Source organism: Ascochyta rabiei, chromosome 14 (assembly GCF_004011695.2).
Source record: "Ascochyta rabiei chromosome 14, complete sequence".
Lineage (NCBI taxonomy): Eukaryota > Fungi > Ascomycota > Dothideomycetes > Pleosporales > Didymellaceae > Ascochyta > Ascochyta rabiei.
Window position 1 is genome coordinate 132,572 of NC_082418.1, and position 12,466 is coordinate 145,037.

Sequence of the window (12,466 nt, forward strand, 5' to 3'; positions counted from 1 at the left end):
CACATGCATGGCCTAGTGCCTGCTAGCGCGCGGCGGCCCTACCGCGAGCGCACGCACGCACTCGGTGTTGACAAACAAAGCCGCCGACGACCGTCGACCGTCATCAACACCACGTCCCAGCCATGGCTCGCTCGCGATACAGCCTCGCGCCCCAGGCCACACCCGCCAAGGGGACAAAGTAGGCCGCCAAAACACGCTTCCCTGCCCACCGCCCCGCTGACTGCCTCCAGGGTCCCCCTCAACGACGACGACGAGGAGCGCGCCAAACGCCGCCATGCCTTCGCCGAGCAGCAGCGCAACTCGCTCAGGGCCTCGTCCACGCCCGTCGGCAAGAAGGCGCGTCGCTCGCTGGCTGCCAGTGTCATCGACCCCCACACGCCCACCCACGACCTGGACCACGACCACGACATGCCTGATGTCGCCGGCAGCGCCGTCACCCCCATGAAGCGCGTCATGCCCCTGGCCTCCAACTTCGAGGACTGGATCAAGATGGCCACCGACAACAAGATCAACGCCGCCAACTCGTGGAACTTTGCCCTCATCGACTACTTCCACGAGATGTCGCTGCTGAAGGAGGGCGACGGCGTCAACTTCCAAAAGGCCAGCTGCACCCTCGACGGCTGTGTCAAGATCTACACTAGCCGAGTCGACAGCGTCGCCACCGACACGGGGAAGCTGCTGAGCGGCCTGGCCGAGAACGGCAACAAGAAGCGCCGGGGCGCTGACGAGGACGGTGAAGACGGCGACGATGGCGAGGGAGAGGAAGGCGAAGACGGCCAGAAGAAGAAGCGCAAGCGCGCAGTGCGATCAGCCGAGGCAACGCTAGCAACCTCTTTTGAGCAGCTCCAGAACAAGAAGATGGACCTGGAGTTTGCGCAGGATCCGCTGTTCAAAAAGGCCACCGCCGACTTCGACGAGGGCGGCGCCAAGGGCCTGCTGATGAACCACCTCGCCATTGACGCAAATGGGAGAATCGTCTTCGACAGCAGCGACGACGCAGGTGATGCGCCTGCAAAGGACGCACGAGACGCCTCCGCCCCAGGAGAGACACCACAGCCTGAAGACGACGACGACGACGACGACGAAGACGAGGCCTCGAATGACATCGACATTGACATCTCTGGACTCGCCGCAAAATACTTCCCCAACCTCGCACTCCTCGACGAGCAGGACGTGTGCCCCTCCATGAAAACCTTCGATCTCGGCGACGTCAACGGATCCATGGACCTGCCATTCCTCAAGGCCCCCGAAGACTGGCGCCAGGACGACAAGGACGACGCAGAGGAGGAAGCAGGAAACGTCTCTGGCGTCTTCCTTGACGACGACAATGCCGGCGGCTTCGACGACGACGACAACATGGGTGGGTTCGACATGCCTCCCGACGTCGGCTTTGGCGAAGGAGGAGAAGTCTGGGCACAGGAGCTGGCCCTCGTCCCCAACGCGCGCGTGCACGACAACGACGTAGCCGAGGGCGACGAGGAGGCGGGCGACGGTGGAAACGGCGAGGGTACCGACGAGCAGCAATACACTCTCACCATGAACCACGCTCGCGAACAGGAGCACGAGAACATCCTGAGCTACTTCGACCAAGCCCTGAAGAAGAACTGGGCTGGGCCCGAGCACTGGCGCATCCGACGCGTCAAGGAGGCCGGCAAAACGGCGCCCGTCACCAAGAGAAAAGAGAAGGAGCCATTCGAGATTGACTTTATGGCTCCCATGTCCCAGGAGCTGGCCAACGCCCTATACACACCTGCTGCGTCCGCGGCTGCAATCTCGTTACCAAAAGCACAGTGGACGTCCAAGACCAGAAACTTGCTCCCCGACGACAAACACTTCAACTCGAAGAACCTGCTGCGCTTGTTCCTGAAGCCCAAGGCCCGTTTCGGGTCACGGCGGGTGCAAAAGCAACCACAGAGTCTGGCTCGAAAAGAGGAGGCAGCCAACGGCGAGGTGGACGAAGCCTTCTGGGCCAACCGTGCCAACGAAGAGGCTGCTGCCGACGAAGACGACGCTGTAAAAGGCAACTACGATGCCGACTTCTTCAACGACGACGCGCTGCCCTTCGCCGGTGGGTTCGCAGACGACGACGCCTTCGCAGACGCGCGCGACCACTTCTCGCCACCACCGACGCAGCTCCCTCTCGGCACGCAGGCCACGGACATGCCGAGCTCGCAAGCCAACGCCTTTGGTGCAGACCTCATCACCCAGAGCCGGCGTTTCCGACCCGAGTACGTGCAGTACGCACGCGTAGCGAAGAAAGTCGACGTCAAGCGCCTCAAGGACGAGCTATGGACCAGCATGGGGCTGAAAGAAGTGCGTCCCCTCCCACTCATTGCAACATCCCCAACTAACAACCCCCAGGCGACCACACCTCCGGCCGCAGACGACCCACCAACGCCAGCACTCGACAGCCCCCTCAACTTCACCGACGTCGTCAACAACCTCAAGCAAGTCTACCCGCAGAAAGCGCTGGCGGACATCTCGACCAGCTACTGCTTCATCTGCACGCTGCATCTCGCCAACGAGCAGGGCCTCGTCATCGAGAACACCGAGAATTTCGAGGACCTGACGATCCGGCGAGACTTTACTGCTGATTTGAGCGTGGGGAACTAAACTAGATGGCTTTGCTTATGGGTGCTGGCTTTTACAATTGTTGATAGATACCATGGCTGGCGTTTCGGACGGGACTGTTTCCAGGGTACGGAGGCTTCACATGATCCACGCATTGACGATATTCGCCCACCATCCCCTCTTCCTCCCTCTCTCCGTGATCTTCCCAGTATAAACCCCTGCGTGCCTCACTCGCTCTAGGTGCACTCCACATCTCTACAACCACCTCCCGTGCAACGAAGACTCCACACCATGGGTATTGCAAAATCCATACGCTACGCCTCCAGTCCACTCACTCTACACATCTCCATCAAATCCAAGACGGGATGCAAGACAGTCGAGCATTGCGATCCTCGTCATTGAGGTCGGTTGGATTACACTTCCTACCTAGCGCCCATGCACAGACCATGCTACGTCATCGTGCTTCGCTCCTTTATCAGTCGACTAAAGTGTCAAGGGTCGGAGCAAGATGTAGAGATGGACTTGTAAACTCTGAGTGGCTTTCGTGCCGTGTTCATTCGGCGCGAAGCGCTAGTGGATGCCATCCAACGGCGCGAAACAAGGTGGGATCCTTGTCGGCTCACGTAGGTAGGTGTGGTGTGGTGTGGTGTGGTATGGGACCTGGTTGCTTTTGTCGACGAGCTTGTTCGTTTCGTAGAGTGGTACTCTCGACATGCTCCACGCCAGTGTTCATCATTTGCGAATGACTCGGTCGTGAGTACAGTGACGACCGTGTACGAAGTCGACAATCTGACTTGCTCCTACCCGCTTCCACCCTGTTCCCGCCCTCCACAGCAGTCTTCGCTTCAACGCCAGATTCAATCATGCCCTCTCTCTTCCGCTCCGGCTTGCTGGTGCTCGCCATCCCTCGCGCCCTTGCACAGTCCACAAACGATGTGTCCGCCGAGTACACCAGCGACGACGCGTTCCGGAAAGCGGTGCTGGACACGACGAATCTGTATCGAAGACAGCACGACGCGGGGGAGCTGGGGTGGAACGAGACACTGGCTGAGACGGCGGGGACGTGGAGTTCGAAGTGTGGGTTTGAGCATTCGGTGCGTTGATTTCTTTCCTAACAGAAAAAAAAAAAAAAAAGGAAAACACCAAGGAAACCGCGACACCCTTGGGAGAACCCGCACAGCACAGTACACTAACCCCTCCCAGGGCGGTCCGACCGGCGAAAACCTCGCCGCCGGCTACCCCAACGCCACCGCGGCGATCTCAGCCTGGGGCGAGGAGCGCAAGGAGTATGATTTCAAGAAGGGCGAGTTCTCGTACGGCAACCACGACCTCTCTTGGAGACCAGCACACCATGCTGACCGAAAGAAACACAGCTCCAAGACCGGCCACTTCACGCAGCTCGTGTGGCGCAACAGCACGACCGTGGGCTGCGCGCGGACGGAGTGCAATGCGAAGGAGGGCGGCGGGAGAGGAGACGCGCCAGGGTGGTACGTCTGCTCGCATCCCATCACATCAGCATGACCGCCCGTCTTTTCTCATGCCGGGCGACACCTTGCTCGCTGCGCGGAACCGTAACTGATCGCGATACAGGTACATGGTCTGCGAATATCACCCCGCTGGCAACGTCCTCGGGCAGTTCACTGACAACGTCTTGGAGCAGCGGTCCGCTGACCAGGCGCCGAGCGCGGCGAGCGGCGTCAGGGGGAGTCTGGGCGCGCTGTGGGTGGGGATTGCGTTTGCGCTTGCGGGGGCTTTATAGCGACCTTCCGGGGGCTGAGGTGGTTTGGAGGCGGATCTACCGGGGCGTTCTGGGCTGTTGGAAACTGGGTGTTTGGCTTGCATGGTTCTGCCCACGCACTTGCACAGTCTGCATACCATCCCGATCCTGCGGGTCTCTGGCTCTCTTGCTTCTCTTTGCATTCCACTTCGTCTCCAGTGACTGGGCGTGAGTTAGGTGGGTTTGTTGAGTTCATGGACTTTGTAGCGGAAGCGGTAGCTGGGCGCGGCGCTACGACGAGCAGAATGCTGCGGAATTGTAAGAAAGAGGCGAGTTGTGTACAACCTCTAGCCCAATATAGTAGAATACCTCCAAGGTAAGCATATATCAACATTCGCATTTGCATGGCTGAGGCTGATATTCCCCCTCAGAACACCACACCCTTCGTCTGACCCTTCTTGCTCACATCGTGGTTTCGAACCAGAAACACCCAGATGAACGACAGCCCGAAGATTTCCACGCCCGCCGCCAGCGTCCGCGTTTGCCCATACCCATACGCCTCCTGATTTGCGATGCGCTCGGGCGAGCCAACAGGGTACGCTAACTGCGCAGGCAGACTCGAGTAGATGACAATGTTTCCTCAAATTTGATCAAACGTCCAGCCCCTGACTTGCTCAGCGATGAGACCTTGTTTTCTGCCTTGCGGAGTTGAAGTTCTAGCAACACAAAAAGCGGAGCAGTGACGACAGTGACGACAATTGCAAAGCTTCCGAAGCCCCATCGCCAGTTCTGAACATTTAAAAGGAACGCCTCAGCAGCCTTAACCAGCGAAGGCTGTGATCATGTACGGAGACGACGTATATGCAAAAGCAATGCCTCGATTGCGCAGAGAAGTGACATCTGCGGCAAGAACGACGATGATGCCGGAGAAACCAATGGAGCAGAAGACCTGGCAAAAATGAGTCGACCTCTGGTGAACGTCATCTTCGGCAGTGACTTACCTGGGCAGCACAGAACGTAGGAAGATTGTACGCAGTAGCCATCAGTACCACACCCGGCGTAGCAGATCAAACCATGAGTGCGAAGCCCTCGGCACGTTCCATACGTCTAGAAGCTTGGCCATGGAAATGTAGACTGCGGCAGTCATTGCTTCGGAGACGATTCCAATGACTGTCTGCAGTAAATGAGATTGGAAATCGCTCGTCACGAAGGCGTTAGGCCGGCAAGTATCGAGCCTCGAGGTCCGCTGGTCAGGAAAATGAGCCAGATGCTGTTGGGTGGTTAGCGATTGTATTGTATTGGGAGCGGTCGGCGTGACACACTTGATCAATAGGGCGGCGAGCGACCACTTACTCCAAGCCAAAGTTGTGGCTTCGATCTTTTGAACACCACGTTGTGCATCGTAATCCGGTACCTCATCCGGAAAGTCCTTGAGATCGTCTGGATACGCAGTGTTGCCTTTCTCGGAGTCAAGCTGGACCATCGAGACAGGTGCGTTAGTTTGGGCACCCTGGCCTGTCGATGCAGGATGGGCATCAGTGGTGATAGTGTTCCCCACTGGATGTTGAGATGTGCTCGAAGGGGCCATGATTTTCTTAAGGCGTAGTAGGCCCAAAGATGAGGAGAGTGCTGCTTGAAACTTGAGTTTCACCTGGGATTATAAGTTCCATCTGATAAGCGGGTGCGACACGCATGTTGAGCTCTCGGGACAGTCTTGGCATAGTAGGTCGGACATCATGGCGTGAGTAGGTATGGCGCGGCGCATGCTCAGCAATTAGACGACTGGAGGTCTTACCATAGCGCTCCATCGTTTCGCAGATTCTTCAATGATCATCTAATCTGATTGACGGATAACGTTCGCGTGACTTGGCTCGACGTTTGTACAGTGCCCAATTAATCCAGTCGCGTCTTGACGGCAGAGAATTCTTGGGTTTTCCGTGCACATGCGTGTTGAGCGGTTGATTTGGTTCTTCCAACCATTAAAATCGTTCCGCGTAGCCGGTCCATCGACAAGTCGTGAAGGTCGAGACTGTTCGTTAGACTACCCCGAACTGATTAGGAAACCTTCAATACTGAGAGATACACGATATTATGTTTAGACATGCATTGTTGAACTAAAATACGTCTTCCACCGCAGAGCAAGGTCTCAGTGATTCTCAATGCTGGTCAAGAATGCACTCGCTTCGCCATTGACAGAGATGGGGGTGTGGTCGCCCGTGGAGAATGCCAGCTGCGTACAAGCGGCTCACCAATCCAACTTCGAACACGCAGGGTTGTTTTCGTCCAAGGCTCTGATGTGATGGAGGTGAGCGTGGTCAATCATGCCCAATCGTTCAGCAGCGTCGTTCAGCCTATCGTGCTTGGCATCGATTGTATCTTATCTGATGTGCCGACGCTGGAGCCGACATGATTGTTCTTTGTGATCCCCAAACACCTACTTTTCGAGTCTGACATATCCCTAACAATACATTCACACGTACGAGTTGTGCTTGAGGACCATCTGCATGTTTGGTCCTGCCGATCCATATGTTCGGGCTGCTGATATGCTTGACCTTGTCGGACGGGTAGGGCCGGCATCTAACACCATTTTCACTTCGTGGTCCCAGATTCCTCTGTTCCGTGCTTCTTGAGCGCCTACGGTCCGATTCTCCATATATCCAGACACCGCAGTAGTTGCATACAACAATCTACTCAAAGGGCTATGTGAATCTTCTTTCGCACAGTGCAGGGGTCATGCTACATTCCAATTGATGGTGACTTGTTGCGTATATCTTTGAGAAACCTGCTTTAGTATTTGTTTGTGCACTTACTCGAAATGGTCAAGTGTAGGTCAAGAACGTAGTTGGCCATTGTGAGGTCACTAGAGCACTTCTGGCACCCGCAGCATCGTTCTGCTCATCCAAAAAGTGAACTGACGCAGTGAAAGAGCCTTAATGTGCTAGTGGACATCCCCGCCCGCCTACCTTATATACACCCCAATGCTACCCATCTTTAGTTCTTGTGCACTCAAGTCTACAAGTTTTAGCAGCAGCCTCAGATCTTTTCACTACATCCTTTGATAACTCTCCAACGCACCACAAGGTCAGATCAACAGTTGCTTAGGTGCTAGCCACGGCTCAAAATGCCCACCTCTTTCTACAGCCTGCCGCCCGAGATCCGCTATCAGATCTTCAACACCATCTGGAGATTCTCACCCGTTCCCAGCTTTGATTGTGTCACTGGGCTGGTGCGCATTATTCCACACGGCCACTCATCAGCGGATCAGCCGTATTGGCCGGGCTTTGAACAGCCCCCTGGACAACTATTGGGCTTACCCCAATGGCTACTGGCTAGCAAGACATTCTGGGACGAAGGGGTGGACTGTCTGCGTCGTTACCCCACAGAACTGCACCTGCATGAAAACAGCGACGACTCTGTCCGTGCGCCTAATTCATCTTCGGAGCTCTGGTACCAGCTTGCAACACGACTGAACGTGTTTGTGCCACTCGAAGAAACCTGGTTCCTCCCGTCTCAAATCAACAATCGTAACATTTCTGTCAAACACGCTCAAAACCTGGCTAGCCTAGCATCTTTGCTCACTTCGAAGGGACGAACGAAGCACCTCACTATCACACTTCGAGATGACTGCATCTTGTTCGATGATACGTTTCAATGCATGATCGAGACCGGAATCATTATGCCACGCCCCATTTACCTTTCCGAACTCCACGTGATCACGGCTGTGGTACCCCAACTACGAACCTTCGAGATCATCTTCGCGGAAGAGTTCGAGGCAGGGAATGACGACCCCGCGTATGCTGTCATGCGACAAAAGTTTTTCGATTCCCTTCGCAGTAATATCGAGACACTGGGTTTTTTTGACACTCGAGACATGAGTTTGGAGATGAAAAAGGTCGACTTGGATTCTCGAGACGTTTCTCGGAGGAAGATGACGCATACGAATTGGTGTTTTATCTTCAAGCGCAAGTAGCAATGGTTTGGCGACTGGAATGATGTCAAGAATGGGAAACTTTTCGGCATCTTGCTTGGGTGGGTGTCGCGGCGCACTTGGTATCGTCTATCAACAATGTCAAGTATCATACCAAGGCGTGAAAACATATCTCACAATGGCTGTATCATCGCTTCCTCTTTACCGCACAGTTCTCAGCACTATAAACACAGGCCACTCCTTCCCCGCCACCAGAAACTTCCCCACACTAGCAATAGTTCAATCTCATCAACTGTAAGACTGAAACGAGATATATCGACGGATAGCCATGGCCATACTTGCTCCATATAACAAGGCGGGACCTTTCTACAACGACGATGGAATATGCAATTGGCGAGTAAAGGGCAAGCATCAGATCATCGAAATCGGTGATTCTCCATTGTCGGCTTTTCAAAAAGCAGGCATCCGCACTGACCTACATATACCCATCGAGCCAGTTGTAATCAACTTCCGCGAGGGTCCAGAACACGCCGTACTCATCCACCACCCGAAAGCAGTACACAAAGCACTACAGGCGGAATTTGACTTTGCAAGCGGGGACACCACACCAGCACGCCCGTTCCTCAACCAACCCCGGACTACAAGACTCGGGTCAACACAAGCGAATTTTGAGTTAAACGACGTCATTCCACCAGAATGCACGGTGCTCATCCAGCACCCTGACACAGTACGCAAAGCGCTACGAGCGCAGCTTGACAATCCAAGCAACGACATCCCATCAGCATTTCCGTTGCTCGTGCGCCGAGCAGCAGTCAAGCGCAAGATTGTCACGCCGCCGATCATCTGTCTGAAAAACTGGCCTAACGGCGATGAAGCAGAATACGTAGGAAACCCTCATGAATGGGCGTCAGCATTGAAAGCTGACTTGCAGGGTGTTTGTTAATGGTGCTCTAGATGGATGTCGAGCCCCCATTAAGGCTTCTCAAGGAGACGAGAAGAGCTACTTTGGCCCTCGACCTTTTTAAGACAGCGTGTAAATGTAGGTGCAAATGCCTTTTTTTTTTAAATAGCAAAATAGTATTCCGCCTGAGTGTTTCCTGCTGTCGTGCTCGTGTTTTCTCTATTTGCAGTTTTCACCCAAAACATAACATGGGTGATCTGGACCCGATTTTGTTTTTGGAAGGGCAGCTTCAGTGTCCTGATACGCCCTTGATTGCATTCACAAATCGAGCAAAATTCCCGGGCTTGACATTCACATGAGTCGAAACGAGCGTATCTCCACTGCAACCGGTTGGACGTCTGTTTCGGGATTGCGGAGAGTAGATTGAGAATGAGTTTCTACACCAATGACAGCCTCACCCCCCTCTCAAGCGTGAATCGACCAAACAGCCGTTATGCTCTCTGTCTCCATCTCACACCGCTCATTCACCCTCACCACCCACCCCTCCCTTCGGCACAACCTCAAACACCGCAAACCCACCCCCGACACAAATCTTCCTCCCACAAAGACAAGACCCCTTCCACCGCCTCCCACCTACACTCAGCACCACCCGACTCCTCCCCCACCACTCATTCTTCGCCTCGGTCGACCACGACAACCCACACTGCTCACTCAGACAGACATACCCATACCCCACCGCACCCCCACTCCGCCGAGGCGAGGGGAGGAGACACCGCTCCCACCCTTGCTCCGGCGAAGAACCTGCAGCGTGTCGCGTGGGCAGAAGCACATTGACCTTGAGCAGCGCAGCCGGCGAAGGAACAAAGGGACAGGTACCAGGGTGCCACGTGGATGTGCAGCGCGTGCAGGCGAGAATCCCCAGCGGATGTGCGTGCGAGGGCAGGTGGTAGACGGAGTTGACATGGCCGCAGACGCAGGTCCAGGAGCCGAGTTTGCTGGGCAGGTTGCGCTGCGCGGCGGTGATGCGGGATGCGGTGTGGGCTAGGCGCGTGGGGAGGTGGAGGAAGGTGCGGATGTGGTTGCGGATGGGCATGGCTGGATTTGTGTGTTGATTGTGTGGTTCTTTTGTTTTTTGATGTGGGGGCGAGGCGAGGTGGGAGTGGGAAGGGGGTTTTATAGGATGGTATGGGACACTGTGGTTGACTGTCGTAGACATACAAACTGCTTTGGAGACATTGTGGCAGGATGGTGTGGTGATGACTTGCTTGGTCTGATCGTGTGCTTTGGACTGCTGAGTTCTGTACAAGACGCCCGTGAGCAAATGCATGTTGAGTCTCACTGCATGTAAAGAATTGGTTGGAACGATGATTGCTACGATCGACTCACTTGAGACGAATCTGATCTTTACTATCATGCTCAAAAGATCGCCATGTCCAATCCAACACGGAGTCGGCGCGGCGGGTGTTCCAACACCACGTGGCGAATCCGTCTAAGACAACCAAAGACAACATACACCGCAACAGGCACGGACGCCCGGAGCGTGTGAAGCGGACAATCACAACGACTATGCTCAACCAATACGGCTACGTCGCAACCCACTCCATAAATTTGGACACGAAGTTACAGAGATGCTGAAGTGAAAACGCTCACAATGCTCCGCTGAAATGCAATATGCACAAATGACGAGCTACGTCTGGATGAGCGTGCCGTAAATACTCTGTATCTATTACCACAGTAGCTCTTTCGTCGGCTTCTTGGTCATGTCTGATGGCACGCACCCCCATGAGCAGACCTTGACCCTGAACGGATAGAAAACTGTGAAGCTCGTACTCCAAAACTCGATCCACTCTGCTCTCGCCACAATGTAGTCGTTGTTGCAGACGTGGCATTGGTGGAAGTAGCCAAAACCAGCATCGGCATCATTGTGCGCTGCTCGCGCAAAGATGGCAGCTGCATCGAAAGGCACGGGTTCGCCTATCCGTTCTCTTGTTTCCTCAACGGTGATGTTCACGAGCGCAGTGTTTAAAGACATGGTGAGGAGAGACGGGATCTTGGATGACGTGGATGGGGTAAAGATGGGGGTTGACGGAACGCCGAAGGCACCTTCGTCTGTGTCGACAATGACTACGTAGTCATTGCTGCTCGCTGATGGCCGAGCGGGAGACCCTTTCAGCGGCTGCCCCGTTTGGTCGAAATATGATACCAGTGTCCTGCCGATGTATCGTGCTGAGGCCGAGTCGTCTGTACGGCCAGGGGCTATAGGATGGTGTGGGAAAACGCGTTCATCAACAGCCTTTTTGGCAGAGGTATATTTTGACTCCACAGAGCTGAGAAAGTGGTTCATCGATTCGATAAAGCGTATATGCCAAACGAGTGCTTCGCGATCTTGACATGTCTGTAATCTGGGGTACATGTCTTTCGTGGAGGATGTGAAAACCAGACGCTCACCTAGCTTTCGGTAGCGAGCTTGAGACACGCGCTCCAGGATTGGATTCCCAAGAGTCTGTAGGTGTTCCAGCTTTCCGTGCGGTTCCAGCATCTGGAGGATCTCGAAAGGTAGGTACTGGAGCTTGTTGAGAGAAAGATCAAGCTCCTGGAGATTCCGCAACTGGCTAATTTTCGGAGGCAGTTCTTCGATCTGGTTGTCTCGCAGGACGAGGGTTGTGAGATGCTGCAGATGGAAAAGAGAGGGCGTCAGCCGGTTAAGGGAGTTCTGGCCAAGGTTGATGTATAGCTCAGGTACCATGGAGCGATATTGCCCTTCTGCAGGCAAGTCGTTCCCAGGATCTGGGAGGTTCTTAATGACACTGTTCAGGTCGGCTATCTGCTTGATATCGTTGTCGCCAAGATCGAGTCCCCGGAAGTCGTAATTCTGACAGTTTCTGTCTACCCCTGCTCTGAGCGTAGAGTAGAAGACAGCCTCTGTCATGCTCATTGGCTCGGGCTCATCATCATGGCAGTCGGCTTCGGCAGTGAACGGAAACGGCGACTTGTGTTCTGGAAGGGGATCTATAGAGCCATCGCTGTTGTCGCTCATCATGTAGACACCCGAGTCGTAGTTGCGCGACATCTTGGACTTTTTGGGCTCCGGTGTGTGCTGCGTCGAATCGCCATTATCCGTCTCGTACCAGGCGCCTTTGCGCTTGTTCTTGAAGATGCGCGGTGACTCGTAATTCGTAATGTCTAGGGTTTCGCCAGAGTCGTCACTAGAGAACAGCGGTGGCGGCGAGCTTGACTTGGGTGAGAACGCGCGATATCGCTGGGGTTCGAAGAACGGCGAACTCGGGGGGTTGGTCGCGATCGCGTGCGGCGGCGATGACGGTGGCACCGCGTCGTTGTCCATGATGCA

The 12,466-nt window shown here is 54.8% G+C and overlaps 6 protein-coding genes across 7 annotated transcripts, besides 5 other annotated features; 4 read left to right on the top strand and 2 right to left on the bottom strand.

The window, feature by feature from the left end:
• Positions 1 to 3: 3 nt before the first annotated feature.
• Positions 4 to 2,613, top strand: EKO05_0007984 (uncharacterized protein; the record flags this gene model as incomplete). Of its 2 annotated transcripts, XM_038941372.2 has the most annotated exons (3): positions 4 to 178; positions 231 to 2,313; positions 2,362 to 2,613. In XM_038941372.2, the coding sequence occupies 3 exons, from the start codon at positions 123 to 125 to the stop codon at positions 2,611 to 2,613; spliced, it is 2,391 nt and encodes a 796-aa protein (XP_038796455.1). The 2 variants fall into 2 exon arrangements, with proteins under 2 accessions (XP_038796455.1, XP_059493159.1); XM_059637176.1 differs by having other exon boundaries at positions 4 to 2,613.
• Positions 366 to 408: a tandem repeat.
• Positions 1,060 to 1,091: a tandem repeat.
• Positions 1,318 to 1,356: a tandem repeat.
• A 588-nt stretch (positions 2,614 to 3,201) lies between the features above and the next one.
• Positions 3,202 to 3,228: a tandem repeat.
• Positions 3,229 to 3,434: 206 nt separating this feature from the next.
• EKO05_0007985 (uncharacterized protein) lies at positions 3,435 to 4,330 on the top strand (the record flags this gene model as incomplete). Its single annotated transcript, XM_059637177.1, has 4 exons — positions 3,435 to 3,665; positions 3,775 to 3,884; positions 3,945 to 4,058; positions 4,162 to 4,330. 4 exons carry the CDS (start codon positions 3,435 to 3,437, stop codon positions 4,328 to 4,330), a joined length of 624 nt encoding a protein of 207 aa, XP_059493160.1.
• Positions 3,690 to 3,711: a tandem repeat.
• Positions 4,331 to 7,409: 3,079 nt separating the features above from the next.
• EKO05_0007986 (uncharacterized protein) lies at positions 7,410 to 8,258 on the top strand (the record flags this gene model as incomplete). The annotated part of the gene is made up of 1 exon (XM_038946415.1): positions 7,410 to 8,258. The coding sequence occupies one exon, from the start codon at positions 7,410 to 7,412 to the stop codon at positions 8,256 to 8,258; it is 849 nt and encodes a 282-aa protein (XP_038796458.1).
• A 286-nt stretch (positions 8,259 to 8,544) lies between these two features.
• On the top strand, positions 8,545 to 9,159 carry EKO05_0007987 (uncharacterized protein; the record flags this gene model as incomplete). Its single annotated transcript, XM_038946416.1, has 1 exon — positions 8,545 to 9,159. The coding sequence occupies one exon, from the start codon at positions 8,545 to 8,547 to the stop codon at positions 9,157 to 9,159; it is 615 nt and encodes a 204-aa protein (XP_038796459.1).
• A 478-nt stretch (positions 9,160 to 9,637) lies between these two features.
• On the bottom strand, positions 9,638 to 10,210 carry EKO05_0007988 (uncharacterized protein; the record flags this gene model as incomplete). Its single annotated transcript, XM_038946417.1, has 1 exon — positions 9,638 to 10,210. One exon carries the CDS (start codon positions 10,208 to 10,210, stop codon positions 9,638 to 9,640), a length of 573 nt encoding a protein of 190 aa, XP_038796460.1.
• Positions 10,211 to 10,843: 633 nt separating this feature from the next.
• On the bottom strand, positions 10,844 to 12,460 carry EKO05_0007989 (uncharacterized protein; the record flags this gene model as incomplete). Its single annotated transcript, XM_038946418.2, has 1 exon — positions 10,844 to 12,460. One exon carries the CDS (start codon positions 12,458 to 12,460, stop codon positions 10,844 to 10,846), a length of 1,617 nt encoding a protein of 538 aa, XP_038796461.2.
• Between the last annotated feature and the right edge of the window lie 6 nt (positions 12,461 to 12,466).